This window comes from Rattus norvegicus, chromosome 4 (genome assembly GCF_021556685.1).
Source record: "Rattus norvegicus strain SHRSP/BbbUtx chromosome 4, alternate assembly SHRSP_T2T, whole genome shotgun sequence".
Lineage (NCBI taxonomy): Eukaryota > Metazoa > Chordata > Mammalia > Rodentia > Muridae > Rattus > Rattus norvegicus.
In genome coordinates, this window is record NC_141537.1 from 31,166,910 (window position 1) to 31,188,267 (window position 21,358).

Below are 21,358 nucleotides of genomic sequence, written 5' to 3' on the forward strand. Positions count from 1 at the left end.
TAGAGGATTGTCCTAAGTCTGAACAGCCTCAGAGTCTGTGTTACGGGCATTGAGTCAGTGCCTATTTTCATTTCAGCAGAGTGAACACTGAGGCTAAAACAGCCATGTAGCAGACAGTGAGTCCAGACTGGACAGTTATGACCTGTAAGTTCATACTTGTAGAAGTGCTAGCAACCAGCCTTTTGTGTATCAGCAACCAAAACAACTTTTGGTTTTCTATTCTGTTCAGCTTTTCCTGAATGGGACTAGCATTTATGAAGTTACAACAGCTTATATCAGTTTTATCTTACATGGAGATACAGTAATCACAAATAAAAAGAATTTTGTGACATTTTCTTTTCTCATTGCGAATTTACTGAAATATCTAGCAGTAAAGTTTGTACCCCTAGGTTAGCAGTTGAGTGCTGTAGAGATGAGTTCTGGCATAACTGTTATCCTGGCCAAGTCACAAAGGAGGCGGGGGTAGCTGATACAGTTCATCTAGACCGCAGAAACCTTTTCCTCTAAGTTGATCCTTAGCTTTACTTCAGTTCTGTGATTTGATTTATTTTTTTTTTCTGATTTAACATTTTGACTACTTTGGGGAACAAGTTGACCCTATATCCTAACCCTGCAAGATACACAAATCAAGTCCCCACTTCAGTGATTCAGACCCATAGCACCTAGCATGTTACTCAAAGCTGAAATTGATTACAGAAGAAAGATTCAAGGCAGAATTAGAGAAGACCACCCTCGGGGGAGATACACATAAGCCCAAGCTTCTTGGAATCCTCCCTTTGGAATGGCACAGATCTACTCAATTCCTCTAACCCTGACTTGTGACAGCATACATGAAATGTAAACTACCAGGGAAGCTCATCAGGAACCCAGTATCCACAGCTTCTACTGAAGGTCATGCCCAGAAGAGAAGCAGTTATTTAGTATGTACTATATTTTACATGATAATTCATGTGTCCACATGCATGCGTGCCCGCGTGCGTGCTCCTGTGTATGGGTCAGAAGACACATTGCAGGTGTTGGCCCTCTTCATCCATCATGGAGAAGTTGTCAGGCCTAGTGGTGAGTACCTGTGCTTGCTGAACCATCTCTCCAATCTACTGTGTTTTTCTCTTTTAATTAAGTACATTTTTTAAAGTGGTTCATTTGTTTTTATTTTTTCTATGCATTGTAGTATCTATGTGAGGGTGTCAGATCCCCTGGAACTGGATTTAAAGACAGTTGTAGTCTGCTATATGGGTGCTGGGAATTGAACTCAGGTCCTCTGGAAGAGCTGCCAGTGTTCTTAAGTGCTGAGCCACATCTCCAGTCCTCATATTACATTGTTTTTAATAAGCAATGTAGATACACTGAGCCATTGTAAGGAAGAAATGATTGGAATTCTGAAATTCAGCAAACCAGATACCAGCAACAGGCTGACCTTCTTAAACATAGCTGGCCCAAATGTACTATGTCAGCTTTCCTCTTTATAATATGGTAGAATGTCCTTAGACAAATAATGCTGATATTACAATTTCAGCTTAATTTAGCTTCATAAATTCATTTAAGTTGAGCAGAACAATGAAAGAAAAGGTTCCATTGATTAGGGTGTTTTGCACTCTTGACACCTATAACAATACTAATTTTAAGAATATGTTACAGCAGAGGACACAGCAGAGCTAATAAGACTTATTGGCTTTGAAAGATTGGATAGGGTTGCTAGAGAAATGGCTCAGTGGTTAATAGCACTGTCTCCTCTTTTAGAGAACCTTTATGACAAGCTGGACCCACACACCCAATGGCAGCTCAGAACCATCCATAACTCTAGTTCTAGAGGTTGTGACACCCTCTTCTGATCTCTGGATGTATGTGGTGCAAAGATATACCCATGCTGCTAAAACACCCATACACATAAAACAAAAATGAATAAAACCTCATAAAACATTGGGTGGTGGAATGAAATATTTTCTTCTTTTTAAAAAATTAACTAGGTGTTGTGGTTTAAGCTTTTTTTTTTTTTTTAAAGATTTATTTATTTAACATATATGAGTACACTGTTGCTGTCTTCAGTCACACCAGAAGAGGACATCAGATTCCATTACAGATGGTTGTGAGCCACCTTGTGGTTGCTAGGAATTGAACTCAGGATCTCTGGAAGAGCAGTCAGTGCTTTTAATCGCTGAGCCATCTCTCCAGCCCATAAAATATTTTCTAATAAAGAAAATATAAATAATTTGTGTTGAAGCAAATCTATTTGTTCTATATGGTTAGCATTAGAAAGGAAATCAATTTAAAAAACTATTTAGAAAACTTAATTATATATCATTAGTAAAGATAAGTTAGGGAGAAATTAAGGTCTTTCGAATATAAATTCTTAGTTTTATAATATACTTTTTAAAATTTTTAAGCATTAAACACTACAAATTATTAAAGTTAATATTTTTAAAATTAAAAAATATTTGACAAATTCCTAAACTTCAATATAAAGTGTTTATGTTTATCTATTTCTTTAATTGACTATGATGGATTTAGTGTTAAAGACTAGGAGTGTAGCTCAGTGGTAGAGTGCTTACTTAGCAAGTGTGAGCTCCTTAGCCCCTTTCCCGCTTCCCCTCAAAAAATGTATGTACAGGCTAACAGTTTACTTTGCTTTTTCCTCCATAGAAATTTTATCTTTGTCTAAAATGTATCAATTTGAGCCCTTGACTTCTGATCCTCACAGCACTTTCAGTTAAATATTTGTACTTATTTTAAGTTTTTTTCCCTTTTTGTTTTTCAAGCCAGGTTTTCCCTGTGTAGCTCTGGCTGCCCTAGAACTCATTCTGTAGACCAGGCTAGCCTCACAGAGATCTTCTTACTGCTGTCTCTCTAGTGCTGGGATTAAAGGCATGGGCCACCACTATACTTATTTTTTAAATTAGAACAATATGGTATTAAAAATATGAAACCAAACAATACTGAATAATCAGAAATTCTAAAATTACCAAAATCAAATGTTTGCTAACAGTACCATAAGCACTAAAGCCTGAAATACTAGTGTGTTTAGTGACAAACTTAGAGTTTGAGAAGTAATTGACAGGAAGGATAAAACAAAGAGTATCTTGAGTATCTGAAAAGTCAGCATACAAAAGGCTGTGGTCCTTTGACAGGGACTAGAGAAGACGGTTGTTTGCCTCCTACAGTTCCTGTGTGCCAAGCCCGCCATTTCCACTCGTGGGCATCATGCTGTGTTCTGTGTTCTTTACCCATGTGGCAGAAAGCACCAGTCAGCTGCCTGCAGCTGTTTTACTCTCTTTCCTTTCTAACTACAGCACCCTTCACACACTGTGACAGCCATGTCAGTCTAAATGATGCTCCAAAGGAGGCAGGATATATTAGATTGTCTCCTTTCCTACTTACTGGAAAGATTTAGGGAATTAAAATAATCAACTTTTTAATTGCTACTCTGATAATTCTGTTGTGTTTATGCAGTCATTTTATTTTGAATGCTACCATAATGTGATGCTGAACAGCAAGGCAAATTTGAGCTCTACAGTGATTATTATAGGGAGGTTACTTTCATCTTTAAAGGACTTTTCCTAATTCTGTTCATTTTCCTAAATACAGAAAATTCTACTGTAGACTTTGGAATACGTGAACTTCCAGGAAGCTAACAAGAGCGAAGCTATATTTGTTTCCAACCCTAATCTGCAGTCTGGCAAGCTAAACTACAGTGTTGGCTTTTAACAACATTTCCCAATCAGAGTTTCTTACTCACTGCTCTGGCTTTGTGCTTACCAAGTGTGTGACCCTTTCAGTTAGTACCTGTCACCGCAGTTACACAGGGAAGATCTGCATTGACACCACCAGCAATGGAGAAAGTAACAGAAATGAAAGAAGCCTTTGTTTAGAAGAAAATTAAAAAAGAAGCTTCTTAACAGGTGCTCAGTGACAAGTCTAGACTACCTGCTCTCCATCATTTTGATACAGAACATAGAGATGATGGCTTCTTTTAGGTTCATTTTCTTTAAAGAAAGAAAGGGGGAAAAAGAATAAGTATCTTCTTTGAAAGCAGCAACTAACCACCAATTGCTTGAAAATCCTGATAGGAAAAGTATCATGGAGTGTTTACTGTGTGTCACACGTTAAGATGAACATTCTAGGAGATGCAGAGCGTGGCTCAGTGGGTAAGAGTACCTGATGCTCCTGGAGAACCTGAGTACACTTCTCAGTGTCCACGTGGCAGCTCATAGTCATCTGTGCCTCCAGTTTGAAGGGATCCAACACCCGCCTCTGCCTCTGTGGACACCAGGCAAGCATGCGTGTGATCACAAACATCCCAGAACATGATGTTGTTCTTTCTGTCTTACTGGGGAAGGAATTGAGGTACAGAGAAAATTTAATAATAGAATTTATAATAGAATTAGAATTTACCAAACCAGGTGTCAGTAAACTATGGTCCATTCTCCAAACTATGTTGGCCTGTTTTTGTGTTTTTGAAATGGAGTGCCTTAATTTTTGCTTCAATAAAGCCAGAAGCAACTTGGAGAAGAAGGCTTACACAGTTTTTTGAGGGAAGCCAAGACAGGAACTCAAACAGGGCAGGAACCTGAAGGCAGGATCTGATGCAGAAGCCATGAAGGGTGCTGCTTACTGGCTTGTTCCTTATGGCTTTTTCAGCCTTTTTTCTTACAGAAGCCAGAACCACCAGTCCAGCCAGGGTGGTACCACCCACAGTCAGCTAGTCCTTTTACATAGATCAATAAGAATATGATCTACAGGCTTGCCTATGGAGGCATTTTCTCCCTCCTTTTACATGACTGTAGCTTATATTAAGTTGAAGTAAAACTAGCCACCACGTTGGGTCTCACAAGTTTCTACTGGCATCAGTTTACTATGTAGCTGATGCTGGTCTTGAACTCCTGATCCTCTGACTTTTGCCTTTCAGTGCTGAAATTATAGGCATGTGCCACTGTACTCAGCCTCAGCCTGTTTTATAAATAAAATTTTATTAGTCTTATGGCTTAGGAGCAATAGCATGACAGTGAAGGATTATAACAGAGTTGTATGGTTCACAAACCCATATGTATTCCCTTTTCCTACATGAAAGTCATATAAAGTGAATTCCCTATACTCTAACAATCCAAAGAATTAAACAACAATAAGCCATGAATGTTTAAAAGCTAATGGTCTTCCGTCTAGGAGAAAAATCTGAGAATGATTTAAAGGCCATCAGTTGTATGCCCATAATTTTGTTATAGTTCCCTTTTCAAAAGCAGTGTGTATAAGAATCTCAGTTTTCTTTTAAAGATATATACAAATATCTTGTTTAATTCTGACGAATGCAAGTTAACATTTAAGCAGTATAGATGTGACATTTAAACTATACCTTTCCTTGTGGTAATTGATGTTTGCATTCCAGCAGAGTTCTTTGTTTATAAAAAGATATAGCAGCTTAAATCTGTGAAATCTGTTAAATGAATGTTTCAGCTGAAGAGTTGTTTGCTGGGGCTGGAGAGATGGCTCCACAGTTACAAGCACTGGCCGCTCTTCTACAAGACACCGGTTCAATCCCCAGCACCAACAGCTCACAACCACTTCCAGGAGATCTGATGCCCTCCTCTGGCCTCCACTGGTGCTGCATGGGCAAGGTGCTCAGACATATAAAGGCAAAATTATCAATACAGATAATTTTTTTAAATTACATGTTGAAAAGTCAGACATGTATAGGGACTCACTGTCATGAGGATGAAATACAAAACCATTCAAGAGACCCTTGCCTGTTTGCAGTCATATGTCTGAAAGGTTTTCTTTAAAAGAAAAGGTATTCCATTTACTTATGCATGTGTGCACACAAGTATGCCATGGCATGTATGTGGAGGTCAGAAGACAACACTTTCTAGAGTCGGTCAGTTCTCTGCTTTCACCAATTTTTTGCTTGGAAATTAAACTCAGGTTTTGGGTGTGGCAGCCTGCACCTTCACACGGAGCCATCTCTCTGGCCCTTGAAGGCTTTCTTACTAGTCAAATTCAACTTGGTTGTCTGAAGTCATTTCCTAAACCAACTACATAGATTTTATGTTATTCCAATATTTTTCTTTCTTTTTTTTTTTTTTTACTTTTTCTTTTTTTTTTTTTTTTTTATTAACGAGTATTTCTTATTTACATTTCAAGTGTTATTCCCTTTCCCGGTTTCCGGGCAAACATCCCCCTAATCCCTCCCCCTCCCCTTCTATATGGGTGTTCCCCTCCCCATCCTCCCCCCATTGCCGACCTCCCCCCAACAATCTAGTTCACTGGGGGTTCAGTCTTAGCAGGACCCAGGGCTTCCCCTTCCACTGGTGATCTTACTAGGATATTCATTGCTACCTATGAGGTCAGAGTCCAGGGTCAGTCCATGTATAGTCTTTAGGTAGTGGCTTAGTCCCTGGAAGCTCTGGTTGCTTGGCATTGTTGTACATATGGGGTCTCGAGCCCCTTCAAGCTCTTCCAGTTCTTTCTCTGATTCCTTCAACGGGGTTCCTATTCTCAGTTCAGTGGTTTGCTGCTGGCATTCGCCTCTGTGTTTGCTGTATTCTGGCTGTGTCTCTCAGGAGCGATCTACATCCGGCTCCTGTCGGTCTGCACTTCTTTGCTTCATCCATCTTGTCTAATTGGGTGGCTGTATATGTATGGGCCAGCTGTGGGGCAGGCTCTGAATGGGTGTTCCTTCAGTCTCTGTTTTAATCTTTGCCTCTCCCTTCCCTGCCAAGGGTATTCTTTTTCCTCATTTAAAGAAGGAGTGAAGCATTCACATTTTGATCATCCGTCTTGAGTTTCCTTTGTTCTAGGGATCTAGGGTAATTCAAGCATTTGGGCTAATAGCCACTTATCAATGAGTGCATACCATGTATGTCTTTCTGTGAGTGGGTTAGCTCACTCAGGATGATATTTTCCAGTTCCAACCATTTGCTTACGAATTTCGTAAGGCCGTTGGTTTTGATAGCTGAGTAATATTCCATTGTGTAGATGTACCACATTTTCTGTATCCATTCCTTTGTTGAAGGGCATCTGGGTTCTTTCCAGCTTCTGGCTATTATAAATAAGGCTGCGATGAACATAGTGGAGCACGTGTCTTTTTTATATGTTGGGGCATCTTTTGGGTATATGCCCAAGAGAGGTATCGCTGGATCCTCAGGCAGTTCAATGTCCAATTTTCTGAGGAACCTCCAGACTGATTTCCAGAATGGTTGTACCAGTTTGCAATCCCACCAACAATGGAGGAGTGTTCCTCTTTCTCCACATCCTCGCCAGCATCTGCTGTCACCTGAGTTTTTGATCTTAGCCATTCTCACTGGTGTGAGGTGAAATCTCAGGGTTGTTTTGATTTGCATTTCCCTTATCCTTTTGCTTTAGGATAGAATGTTCTATAAATATCCTTTAAGTCCATTTGGCTCATGACTTCTCTTAGTCTGTCTACGTCTCTGTTTAATTTCTGTTTCCATGATCTGTCCATTGATGAGAGTGGTGTGTTGAAATCTCCCACTATTATTGTGTGAGGTGCAATGTGTGTTTTGAGCTTTAGTAAGGTTTCTTTTACGTATGTAGGTGCCCTTGTATTTGGGGCATAGATATTTAGGATTGAGAGTTCATCTTGGTGGATTTTTCCTTTGATGAATATGAAGTGTCCTTCCTTATCTTTTTTGATGACTTTTAATTGAAAATTGATTTTATTTGATATTAGAATGGCTACTCCAGCTTGCTTCTTCTGACCATTTGCTTGGAAAGTTGTTTTCCAGCCTTTCACTCTGAGGTAGTGTCTGTCTTTGTCTCTGAGGTGTGTTTCCTATAGGCAGCAGAATGCAGCGTCCTCGTTGCGTATCCAGTTTGTTAATCTATGTCTTTTTATTGGGGAGTTGAGGCCATTGATGTTGAGAGATATTAAGGAATAGTGATTATTGTTTTCTGTTATATTCATATTTGGATGTGAGGTTATGTTTGTGTGCTTTTCTTCTCTTTGTTTTGTTGCCAAGACGATTAGTTTCTTGCTTCTTCTAGGGTATAGCTTGCCTCCTTATGTTGTGCTTTACCCTTTATTATCCTTTGTAGTGCTGGATTTGTAGAAAGATATTGTGTAAATTTGGTTTTGTCATTATTCCAATATTTTGAAATAGCACTTTGTATTATTGTTCCCCAAATAATTTTTTAAAAACTATTTATCTTTATGTATGTGTGTGCTGTCTGCAAGTATGTCTGTGTATCAGTAGAATCCAGAAGAGACTGTTGCATCCTCTGGAACTGGAATTATGGATGGCTTTTAGCCATCAGTATATACTGGGAACTGAATTCAGTCTTTGCAAGAGTAGCAAGTGCTCTTAACTGCTGAGCCATATCTCTCACTTGTCCCTGAAATCCTTGTCCCTGAAATCCTCATATACTTTCCCAAATATCAGTTCTCCGGTATTTGACATCTCAGGTTCTTTTTGGCTGTTTTGGGACAGGGACTAATTCTGTTGCTCCAATTGACTTGAAACTTGCTGTCTAGACCAAGCTGTCCTCAAACTCAGAGAGATCCACCTGCCTCTGCCTCTATACCTAGCCTAATATCTCAGCTCTTTCAAAGAAAAGTTTTTAATTTAAATAGAATTATGTCACTTACCCATTCTCTTTCCTCCCTTCATCTCTTCCCAACTGTCGTTCCTCAAGTACCTCCCCTAAGGTTAATACCTCTTATCATTGTTACACACACACACACACACACACACACACACACACACACACACACACGTATGTAAACACACAACCTGCTGACTCCGTTTTTGTTTATGTGTATATGGTTTGGGGCCTAACTCTTCTATATTGGACAACCAGTAATGGGGCTCATTCCTGGGAGAGGCTAATTCTCTTTTTCCTAACAGCCATTAGTTGTTTCTTTGTTTAGGAATGGGACCTAACAAAATTTTCCCCTTCCATGTAAACATGTCCGTTGATATTGTCATTGTTCCAGTCATATTTATGCAGCCATTTCGAGGAGAGAATGTTTCATGGTAGGCCATCTAGTATTTCTGATTCTTACAGCCTTTCTGCTCCCTCTTCCAACATGTTCTCTGAGATGTAGATGCAGGAGGTGTGATGCACATTTACACATTGGAACTGGGGTCCCTAGTGTCTGTTAATCCAATGTACTCTATCAGGTTGATCAAGTTGTGTTTTACTGTTGACGGTCACCATTTGCTGTAAGACAGAGTTGTCTTTGCAGAAAGTTGCTTGATAGACTTATCCAGGAAAGGTGATTCTTAAAACTACAAAAAGAGTAGGGGAAATATCAAGAAGTTTTGATGAATACAATTTATTTTAGCTTAAAAATTCATGCTCTTACCAGGTGGTGGTGGTGGTGGTGGTGGTACGTGCCTTTAATCCCAGAACTTGGGAAGCAGAGACATATAGATTTCTTGAGTTAAAGGCCTGTGTGGTCTATAGAGAGTTCTAGGACAACCAATGTTACACAGAGAAACTTTGTGTAGAAAAACAAAAAACCAAAATATTCATGGTCTTTGGGAACAACTAGTATCTTATTAAATGACCAGCATTATCTGATATCAATTTGAGATGTGAGACTAATAAGTACTTTTTTGAAAAGACTGTAATTGTGTTTCTCCTAATGTGTATGTGGCTTTGAGTGGGTATTTGTATATGAGTGTAGATGCCTACAAAGGTCAAGAGAGGACCTCAGAATCCTTGGAGTTAGAGTTACAGATGGTTGTGAGCCACTTAATATGGATACCTAGATGCATACACAAGTCTTCTGCAAGAGCAGAAGATGCTCTTAACCGCTGAGCCATATCTTCGGTGCTTAAATACTTATTTTTATTTTTATTTGTGTATTTGTATGTGTTTCTGTAGTAGTGAATACTATACGTATGTGTGTCCTTGAGAAAGCTAGAAGAGGGATCTCTTATCACTGGAGTTACAAAGACTGTAATTTGGATTAAGAGCAGTAAGTGCTTCTAACTACTGAGCCACTCTCTAGTTCAAGTGCTTTCAATGAAGGGTTTCCACACACACTTTTTAGCTCTCCACTATACCAAGTAAATAGTCATAGCCATGAATGTTTAAAAGTTTATTATTAAATATGATTTTAGCTGTATTTCAATTTCTTTGATTTTAAGAATAAAATTTAATGCTACTAATAACAGTTTTCATGTAGAAAAATAGCATGCCTTTCATGAGTGAGCTTCTTAAGTCTTGGATGAAAAGTGATTATGTTGTAGTGCTCATTTTTATAAAGTAGGGGTCTTCACATACTTCGTCAGGTTTAATCTTTAAAATGGCTTTCGACAGTTAATATTTTCTAGATGAGAAAACCAAAGTTGATATTTAAAGTCTTGCCAATTATAAACTAGTTCTAATCTTAAAACTATTTTCAATCTATTATACCATATAGCATCAGGTAATCTGTATACAAAGTATAATAAAATACGACAAATTAAAGTAAAGCTGGCTTCAAGGAAGAACTGAGAAATTATATGTGAGTATTTGCAAATACCTGCAATTTTACTTAGAGGGCTTCAATATCCAGCAGTCTGAGACCAATCCCCAAGAACATGGGCTAGCATCTATACATGCTGCCTTGCTTTTTCACTTTATAATTTAGGGCATAGCATTTAGTTGTCATGTATCCTTAGTCTTCACTAATCTGTAAGTGCTTGTACAGTCTTTGCTCACCTAATTGATCTTAACACCTTTGAAGAGTTTTTCACCAGTAATTTTGTAAAATGCCTCAATTCTTGTTTCTCTATTTTTTTTCATTTGGATAGACATTAAGCATCTTTTCCTGAGAATACTGTAGAACATAAGTATCTTTTTTTTTTTGATTTATTTATTTATTATATATAAGTACACTGTAGCTGTCTTCAGACACACCAGAAGAGGGCATCGGATCTCTTTTACAGATGGTTGTGAGCCACCATGTGGTTGCTGGGAATTGAACTCATGACCTCTGGAAGAGCAGTCGGGTGCTCTTAACCGCTGAGCCATCTCTCCAGCCCATAAGTATCTTTTTTTAGTGTCAGATTATATCATGTTAGCATGTTATGAGAGTTGTTAGCCTGGGTCAGATCTCTCATGCGTCTCAATTGTAAGTTCACTTTATTTACTTATTAGATATATTAGGGACATTATTTGAATAAGTGCTAACAGCTTTCTCCTCAATCTTCTAATGAATAAAAAAACTTTATGTTTTTGGTACTGTAAAAGGAATAAAACTATTTATAAGTGATAGAGATACCCTTCCCCCTGGAAAATCCTAGATTTTCCTTAGGACCAAGAAGTGAATTTAGCAGGCTCACAGGATGCAAGGCCAAAGTGCAAGTTGAATCATATCTCTGTATGCAAAAAATGAGTATGGGGGTTGTTCATGTAAGTGTGTGTACAAAAGCACTCTGATGCACATGTTGCAGATGTGTGTAACAGCCAGAGTTTGATGTTGGGTATCTTTCTTGATTGCTCTCCACTTGAGGTTGTGAGAGACAGTCTCACCAGACTGAAGCTCATTGATTGGTCCTGGCTTGCTAGCTGGTGTAATCTCAGAATCTGCTCTGCCCACAGACTGCTAGGGTTGCATGCATGCATAGCCGTGTCCAACTTGTGCGTGTATGCTAGAGAGCCTTGCCCAGCAGGCTTGTTACCAACTGAGCCATTTCCTCACCCCTTGATTTTTTTTTTAAAGTAGCATTTATAATAGCACCACCCAAAGAAATGTACTATAAATCCAACTTATATATTTATGAAATATTACATGTTACCTAGAAAATATTACTTAAAGGATTTCATTTAAACAGAGGATTAAAAAGGAGCTCTGCCTGCGAAAAAGCACAAGGACATAGCTGGCAGCATTCTCCTCAAGACTTCTGAGGAGCATTTGAATGGCATGAACTAAAGCTTTTAAACGATGTGCAGACTTTCAGGCTTATTGATCAAACTTTAAAAATGAAACAGCACTGAAAATAACAAAGCCACAAAAAAGGTTTTCGATGCCATTATGCCTTTCAGCCTGAGTAACAGTAATATTTAATGCACATTTAGAGTATTGATTTTTTAAAGTTATCTAGTAACTATTTAAAGTACCTCCAAGATACAATAGCTTTATTAGTTTTTCTTTTATGTCTTTGATGTAAATTATTGTTCCTGTAAAACATTTTGCTAATGTTTTTATACAAATCAAAGAAATATGTCATTAGTCTAATAAACAACTCATGAAATGTTTATAATTGAGCAACATTGTATCAAAGGCTCTAAGGCCACAACAACTGAAAGTTTTCATATTCTTAAGAGAGATACTTTACAATCTACATATCTTTTGTATTTGTATAAATAAATATATACAGTAAGCTGAATGGAGTTCTTATTAGAGTACCTAAGCCAGGCCAGTGACACATACTTGTATTCTCAGCACTCTGGAGGTGACAAAGGAGGGTCACTAAGCTAGCGTAGGCCTCTTAGTGCGATGCTACCCACAGCAGCACAACAAGCCACCATAGTTAAATGCTTAGAGTCATAGGCAACAAACAAATTCTTTACAGAGAATGAATTTACTACTCTGCATTCTGTTAAACAGAAGAATAAAATAAAATCTAGGTTGTCCCTGAAAAATTCCAGAGGAATTTGTAATATATGGTGAAAAGTGCAGCGTGTGGGAGAGGATTTGCTTCTTCAACTTGAGATGAGACTATGAAGTAGTATGTCAGGCTAAAATCTCAACAACTCTTTTTGCAAGTATATGACAAATTAGTGTATTTATGTTTATAGACATACATAGTTAGATAACAATGATAATCTTCAGGTAAATAGGCTGGGTTTCTTTGTGGTTCATTTTTTACAATCAGGGTCTCATGTTCCACAGGTCTTCCTACCTCATTTTGCAGCCTAGTATGACCTTGAACTCCAGACTCTTCTGTCTCCTCCTCCCAACTGCTGGATTACAGATATATGTCACCACACCTGGTGTTTTGGGGGCTGGGAATCAAACTTGTGACTTAGTGCATGATGGATAAGTTTGCTGCCAACCCAGCTATATTCTTAGGCTCTGGGTTTTGTTTTTGTTTGGGGGAAAGTCAACATTCATATTTTTTAAAATTACTATGAATATATTTATATATTTAGAATATTAAAAACCAGTAGCAGAAACATTAATTAATACCTAATTTGCAGCCTCATTAAGGATAATGATGAACCAGAAGATGTATTCGGTATTAAGCACATAATTCTGGTCTCTAAAATAGGCTTGGCTGATGTCATACCCTGATAGTTATTTAGTTGGAAACTATAACAGTAATGTCTGTATATTGAAGTCAGCCAAAGAGCTTTAACCATCAATATTACGTACAGCCTAGGTACATCAGAGCCACAACCCCTGGACACACTTTCTGGGATTTTAATCTATCCAGTAGGATTCTTTGACATTTTCCAGGCTACTAGGATGGATAGCCATATTTGAGAACCACTATTTTATAAGAAGCTGAAAGGGTTTTCCATCTTTTAAGTTGTATTCTTTTTGAAATTGTTATTGTCCTGAAGAAAATTCATTGTACAGCATAAATAATATTTTTCAAGTGATACCTATGCTTGGGTAGCCAACCTGTCAGTGAATGAAAGGGGTAATGTATATATCCTCTGCATTTACTTCTCTGCCTTCTATATTCTCACATATTCCCTAAGAAATAAAACAATTATATCCCTGCCCTGTAGAAAAGCTTTTAATTATCTGTCCATTTAGATTAAGTCGTAAGTTCCTTATCTGTCCCAACCTGTTTTCAGTTTTACTACCTGTTATTTAGTGCTAGAGTCTAACAGCCATGCATACTCACCAAGTCTTCCAGAGGGCTCTTTCTTTCATACCTTGTATGGTCTTGTTTGTGCTGTCTGCTTTGTTGTTAATGGTGTTCGTTGTAGTTCTGCCACTGTGATAAAATACTTGAGAAAAAGGAGGAAGGGCTTTTGCTCAGTTGCAGAGTTTCGGAACCTGAAGTATCAAGGCCTGTGGTGGCACAGTACAGTGTGATGGGAGCATGCAGTGGAGGATGCTGTCTTCCTCAAGGTCACAGGGAAGCAAGAAGGTGCTAGGGTCTCGGGATCCTCTTTACAGGCAGGTTCCCCAATGTCATGTAGTATTTTCACAGGCTGATGACCTGACACATGGGTCTTTGTGGGGACAGTCCCATCACAGCAACAGTAATTTAACAGTAGATACAGGAAGGTTACCTTGTAAAATACAATATTCTAGCATTGAACCCTTTAAATAAGGTCTATTATAGATAATCTACATAAACTTCTCTTACAATCTTTATACCTGTGTCTGAGATATAGTCATTTTCCTTACAGTACAGATGGGAACTTGACGTTTTCAGGGAATAAAACACTAGCTTAAAAGTAGTGTTAGCAAATATGACATTTTACATTTCAGATCTGCTTTTCGTTTCACTTTCCCCTTCCCCACCTCATTGCCCATCTGATGCTCATCATGACTTCTTCCCACTTGCAGAGTGCATAAACATTTGATGTTTTCAACCTTGCTTTGGATCCTTTATAAAAGAGTATTCAATGATTTTAAAAGATAGGATAATCATTATCTTCATTTCTTATATCTGACCAATTTTCTTAGTTTGCTGTGATTATCTTGAGTATCAATAAGCTGTGTAGTTGAACATGTATGTATATTTTAAGTCTTTTTCTTGTAAGTACTTGCAGTTTCACTTTCCCAAACTGTAGCCCAAAATTTGCAATTCTTAATTTCAGGGTTTTTTTTAAGTGACTCACAAATTGACTTAATAAAACCTGTATATAATTAACTGGACTGTGTTTTAGTTGGGTTTTCTATGGAGTAGAACTGATAGAATTAGCCTGAGTGTGTGTGTGTGTGCGTGTGTGTGTGTGTGTGTGTGTGCGTGCGTGTGTGTGTGTGCGTGTGTGCGTGTGTGCGTGTGTGTGTGTGTGTGTGTGCGTGTGTGCGTGTGTGCGTGAGAGAGAGAGAGAGAGAGAGAGAGAGAGAGAGAGAGAGAGAGATTTATTAGAGTGGCTTACAGGTTGTAGTCCTAGTAGTCCAATAATGTCTTATCCTTTTACCTTTTAGAAGATCAAGAGTCCATTAGTTATTCAGTCAGTGAACCTGGGTGCCTCAGTAGTTCCAGTCTGGTGCTAGAGTTCAGGAGTATTCCTACAGAGCTGCTGGTCTCCCATTTGACTTGCCAGCAAGAGTGAGGATGAGCAGCAAAAGCAGCTTCCTTCTTCTTGTGCTTTCACTTAGGCTGCTGCCAGAAGGCGTGGCCCAGGCCAAGGGTGGGTCTGCCTACTTCAAGTGATCCAGTCAGCAAAACTCCCCAGCTGTGCTCAACTGCTTTTAGATCATTCTCGAGGTCACTGGATTGACCTCATTTAGCCATCATTTTATTCAGCCATATGCTGAATACAACTGATTCCTGATCTTGGGAAGAGGAACGTTTATATGTGTAAATAACTGTTCTAGGTAAAGTACAGCTGTACAACCTTATATAGTCTTTGTATGAAAAAATGTAAAAGTTGAATTTTAGCAACATTAAAAATACAGTAAATTTGGCAGCATGTAATAGTGTTTATTCCCTTCATCTGCTTCCCAGATGTTATTAACATTTGTAAAATGTCTCTTTAGGATGCTGCTTTGTAATTACAGTGTTACCGTCTAATTTGATAACTTCTCCTTCATTAGAATGTGAAACATGTTGTAGAAGTACTCCAGAAGTGGCTGAAGGAAGAAAGAAAGTGCCACTGCCTATCAGAAAATAAAACAAAACATGGGAAATACAACCACCAAATTCCGCAAAGCACTCATCAATGGTGATGAAAACCTGGCTTGCCAAATCTATGAAAATAATCCTCAGCTAAAAGAATCCCTTGATCCAAATGTATCTTATGGAGAGCCCTATCAGCACAACACTCCATTACACTATGCTGCTAGACATGGAATGAATAGGATATTAGGGTAAGTATTACTTAAAACCCATTGATAAGTAATCAGTGAAAAGGAAAACGCTTATGATCTTTGAAAATATATAATTCTGAGACATGTCCATGTTATACAATCAGTCTATTCTGAGTTCTCATAGTAAAGGTAGTTCACACATACTTGTTGCTTTGAATGTATTTCTGTCCGCACTGTAATGTAGAAAACAGACAGATTAGATTACAGAGGGAAGTTGAGCACTCTCAAGGGTAAGAGTGTACAATAGCCAAAGGGACTACCTCAGAGCAGTGTCATCTCCCACAGGGAAAGTACTTGCTTAGGGAGATTAAGAACAATTCAAGGCTCTTAGCATTACCGGGAACCTGGTAGGGGTGCAGGCTGAAGGACTGGAGGAGCAGAGCGGGGTGGCAACCCCTTTGGAAGAACAATGTACTGTCCTGACCATCCAGTTTTCCCAGAGTCTAGACACCAAACAAAGAGTGTACCTGGAGGGATACATGGCTCAAATAGTTATGTAACAGAGAATGGCCTTGCCTGAAGAAACAGCAATGGTCCCGGAGAGACTTGAGGGATGCTTGAGTGGTGGGGCCGAAGAGTGTGGTAGGTGAATGGGGGAGCACTCTCATACAGGCAAAGGGGAGGGAGGAAGGGCAGATGTGGGATGAGGGTTGGTGGAGGGGTAACTGGGATGTGGGATATTATTTGACATGTAAACAAATGGAATGATTAATAAAAAAATAAAAGAAGTGAAAGTAAAGACAGCTGGTAGTACACCTTATTATTGGAATTTACAAAACTAAGGACTAAACTACAGACTCCCATTACTAGGCTGGAAATCTAGTCATCTTAGCTCTGGTATGACATTCTGAACTTCCTGGAATGTCATTAATAGATAACCAGTTAAACATAAAATTATTAGCTAGCTAGAGGCTTTGTGTTTAAAAAGGAAACAGTGACAGTTCAGTGTTCCCTCACCTAAGAGTCAATCAAAATGGATCTGTCAATCAACTGGTACAGAGACTTGAGAAATACTACAAATGCTGCCTAAAATATAGACTAGACACAATGACCTCTTTGTTCATTTTCACGCTCACTCCTTAAGAGTTCTGTTCTGCTATGGTCCCTTTGGACCATTAACTGACAACAGACCCCTGAGAGGAGAAGGGCCTCATGGCCTCTTCCCCAATCCTTGGTAAAATACTGAACGATCCAGCCTTGTGCAAATCACGTGCAGATCATCACAGCTCTTGTGAGTTAAAGAGTGAGTGTGACAGTTGCAGATCATCACAGCTTTTGTGAGTTAAAGAGTGAGTGCAACAGTTGCAGATGATCACAGCTCTTGTGAGTTAAAGAGTGAGTGTGACAGTTGCAGATGATCACAGCTCTTGTGAGTTAGAGTGAGTGTGACAGTTGCAGATGATCACAGCTCTTGTGAGTTAGAGTGAGTGTGACAGTTGCAGATGATCACAGCTCTTGTGAGTTAGAGTGAGTGTGACAGTTGCAGATGATCACAGCTCTTGTGAGTTAGAGTGAGTGTGACAGTTGCAGATGATCACAGCTCTTGTGAGTTAAAGTGAGTGTGACAGTTGCAGATGATCACAGCTCTTGTGAGTTAAAGAGTGAGTGTGACAGTTGCAGATGATCACAGCTCTTGTGAGTTAAAGAGTGAGTGTGACAGTTGCAGATGATCACAGCTCTTGTGAGTTAGAGAGTGAGTGTGACAGTCGCCTTTTTGCTGTCCAAGTCCTTGTCCTCTGGCTCTTGCATTCTTCCCCTCCTCTCCTGTGATTTTCTGTTTCCCAATCAAAGCTGAGCGCTTATTTTCAGCATTTGGCCTGTTATGATTTCTTTATTAATTGGTTCTCACTACAATACAGCGCTGCTTTCAAATGGTGAATGAGAGCTGAGGCCCTAGGCTGACATTTTCTCAAAAACTAATTAAAACTAATTCAAGTAAACCAACTGCTAGTCTTTGATGCTAATGATAAAGCTTGATCTTTCAAGTGAATGACAACTTTCTAATTTTTACTTTCTAATAAATTGGTAGCAATAAAACCCAACGTAATTTATTGTACAATAAAAGATGACAACATCTGTAACTCACTGAATCAAATATATTTCACATTTGTATATGATTCTTTAAAATTCTTCATTGATTAAAAAGTTAAAAATGTTACTTGAAACGTTAGAATTTTTATTAACACTACAAAAAGTTGGTTCATACAGTTTCCTCCAAAAGAGTACCAATTGATAAAGAAATCATAGCAGGCCAGAATGCTGAAAATAAAGGACAATAGCGTGCTCAGCCCAACCTGTAAAATAGTCCACCATTTGTTAGATGTTTGGTGTAGTGTCATTATTTGAAAAGGCAATTTAAACTTACTTTTCCACTTCCTAAACTATAAAGTCTAAATTTTGTTCATAGACTAAACTTGAGCCAAAATACGTTAAGACAGATTGTGTCCTATAAAAATTCATCTGGAGGTTCTAGAGCTAAAGAAGTGGACACAAGCCCTCATCCCTAACCTAGACGCAATCTCCAGTTGCTAACGGTTTGTAAATGAAGATTTGGCTTCCTCCAAGAGAGTCTCACTGGGGAAACAAACTACTCTCAATGGTAGAACCGTGCCCAGCACTAGATGGCCAACAGGAAATAAACTGACAGCATCTTTGAGGTTCCTTGTCTCATAATGCCATGTTAGGACTTTTCCTTTATTTTAAATTTTTATTATGTTTTTAAAGTAGACTTTTGCTGTATAACATCCTCTCTCTCCCCTCCTTTTTGTCTTTTCTTTTTCCCTTTTTCTTGTATAGTCTCATATGCTTCATAGGCACTAAAGTTTATTTCTCTCATGCATGTGTATGATTCATGCACATGAATGCCTTCATTACATGCGCCACAGCTCATGGTGGAGGTCAGAGGACAACTTTGAAGAGTCATTTCTGTCCTGCTACATGAGTTCTGTGAATGAAACTCAGTTGTCAGCCTGATGTGACAGTTTACCTTCCAAGCTGTTTTGCTGGCTGTCCATCTTAATTGGATGAACTAGTCATTCACCTCAATCGAAACTGGAATTTTAGCTTTGAAGTAGACTTTACCCTTAAAACTGTTATCTTCTCTGTATTTTTAGGTAGGAAAAAGTTGTTTTTATCCTTCCTTTCCATTTTAGGACTTTTCTTTTTGGTAGAGATGGAAACCCAAATAAACGGAATGTGCACAATGAAACATCTATGCATTTGTTGTGTATGGGACCTCAAATCATGATATCTGAAGGAACCCTTCATCCTCGCTTAGCACGGCCTGTGGAAGATGATTTCAGAAGGGCAGATTGTCTGCAGATGATCTTACGATGGAAAGGAGCAAAACTTGACCAGGGTGAATATGAGAGAGCGGCTATTGATGCAGTTGATAACAAAAAGAACACACCCCTTCACTATGCTGCAGCCTCAGGGATGAAAGCCTGTGTGGAGGTAAAACCTGCTTTCTTTTCAATATGCTGTGCTAGAACATTGTATGTTGATAGTATGTGGTAGCCAGTGTTTGCTTTGTCCTAGCAATTCTCACCTCTTTGATCATTCCAAAAGAACCAAAACCCTTCATAAGTAAAGTTACTACACTGCTTCAGGGAAAAACAACCGAAGTGCGGGTTTCCAGCCTTTCGGAATATAATGTACTAAATATCAATAGGAGTAATGATTGATATCTTCTAAGATAGCAGTCAGCCACATACTCTAAATATACTGAAAATAATACGGGTTCTGTCTGTGTTTGCTGAAAAATTTAATACCCAATTTCTAAAATTCCATATCTTGGATGTGGGGGAAAGATAACATCTATTACCTATCGATATGTTATATCTTTACTTGATGTGTTTATTAGATAACTGTTGATGGATGCATTTGTTGTACTCTTTTGTAAAACCTTGACTTTAAAATGTCTTTTTTCAGTTGAATCGGTATTCAAGTATTCCTGAATTCAAACTATATTTTGGGAATTTTAATTTATAAGTATTATATATTACTAATATATAAAGCATCTTCCAAGTTTAGATAAAAATCACTCAACCTGTGATTTCTTGGGTGTTGTGACTGTGTTACAGCTCTAACAGGAAAGGTATCCATTGGGAGTCAGGGAATATCACAAAGTCACACAGCACAACATGCCTCACATAAGAGATTTACTAGGAAAACAAGAGGATGGCCGCCTCTGCTCATGAGGGAAGCAGCAAAGAACTGAGCAGGAGGCAGACTTTCTATGGTTTATTGTGGGATGGAACTTTCCAGGATGGTCTGGGATTGGTGAGATTTTATAGCCCAGTCTTGGGACAAGCTCAGGGATTGGTGGGATCCTGTGGCCTGATCATGGCCTTTTTTTCTCTATAGGGCAGAGTCAGCCATTAAGGCCTTTAGAGTAGAGCAGTCTGAAGGCAGGGCCTGGCCACTGTCCTTATAGTAGCTGTAGATAGTGTCGTCACTACTGTTCATATGACGGTCCATATTTCCTCAGCTACAACAGTCATGTCAATTCTTATGACTGATGGGATTTCTTTCATACAGATGTATTTAAGTATGAGAAGGATGCATTATAAATGGGATCAGTCTCTTTGTTCTAAAATGTGTGTACTTTATATTTAATGATACAAAGAAAATTAAAATTATATATCAAAACTTTAATATTTAATTAGACTTTTAAGTTGATACCAAATTATAAATATATTTTTAAAGATTATAGTCACATAACTTCATTAGCATAGCTAAAAATCCATTTTTGTTACTTCCTAAACTTATGTGATCTTGTTTTCTATTTATTGCCATGTGTTACTTGTTAATCAATCTTTTAGAAACTTTGTCCTTCTGTTTCCTTTCCTGCTATTAGTGAACTATAATTATTAATGGAAATCTGGTTTCTAAGTAATGCCTTCTAACATTAACTCCATATAGTAAAACGATGCCCTCGGACTTCTAGGGGACACACGTCAACAGAATTCCTGACACTTCTTACACAGGCTTTGCTGAATACTTTTCTGTGCTCACCTCCTAGGGAGGAATCTGCTGTGGTGACTCACTCACATTTGTGTGACTAGATGGTTCTTAAATGTGTTAACATAGAAATAGCTTGTTCTTGTTAGGAGCAATAATATTTCAATCTCTGCTTTAATAATTTACTTCTAATAACTCTTAGTAAGCAATGCTAAGTAGTGACCAGTTTTTAAGTGGATTTATAGTGTCGTACATATTAAATTATTGAAAAATGGAGTGGCTATTTTACCAGTTGTTTCTGTAGTTCACAGAGGGTATGTTATGTAGTCTTTGGAAGGCCTGATGATCGCCGGCCTTGATAGGTGTGTTTCTGTTTGCACGCTAGCATATCACATCATGTGAGCCAGTCTGGTTGGTGACCGTTCTCATTTCCTATATTCCAAACATTCC

At 38.4% G+C, this 21,358-nt stretch overlaps 1 protein-coding gene and 1 long non-coding RNA gene across 18 annotated transcripts in view; one reads left to right on the forward strand and one right to left on the reverse strand.

The window, feature by feature from the left end:
• Nucleotides 1-21,358, forward strand: part of Ankib1 (ankyrin repeat and IBR domain containing 1) — a 123,940-nt gene that overhangs the window by 20,991 nt on the left and 81,591 nt on the right. For 10 of the 17 annotated variants that reach the window (XM_087658359.1, XM_087658361.1, XM_087658368.1 and 7 more), the window contains 2 exons: nucleotides 15,674-15,946; nucleotides 19,099-19,399. In XM_087658359.1, the coding sequence (XP_087514485.1) occupies nucleotides 15,759-15,946; nucleotides 19,099-19,399 (489 nt within the window). In that variant the 5' untranslated portion in view covers nucleotides 15,674-15,758. Of the gene's footprint in view, nucleotides 1-15,673; nucleotides 15,947-16,386; nucleotides 16,529-19,098; nucleotides 19,400-21,358 lie in introns of all 17 variants that reach the window. The other 7 variants (XM_087658360.1, XM_087658367.1, XM_087658362.1 and 4 more) reach the window with 3 other exon arrangements.
• On the reverse strand, nucleotides 1,984-15,243 carry LOC147994729 (uncharacterized). Its single transcript, XR_015686352.1, has 4 exons — nucleotides 15,055-15,243; nucleotides 13,800-14,832; nucleotides 4,153-4,324; nucleotides 1,984-2,187 (listed from the first exon to the last, which is right to left on the reverse strand). It is a non-coding gene; the product is annotated as an uncharacterized LOC147994729 (long non-coding RNA).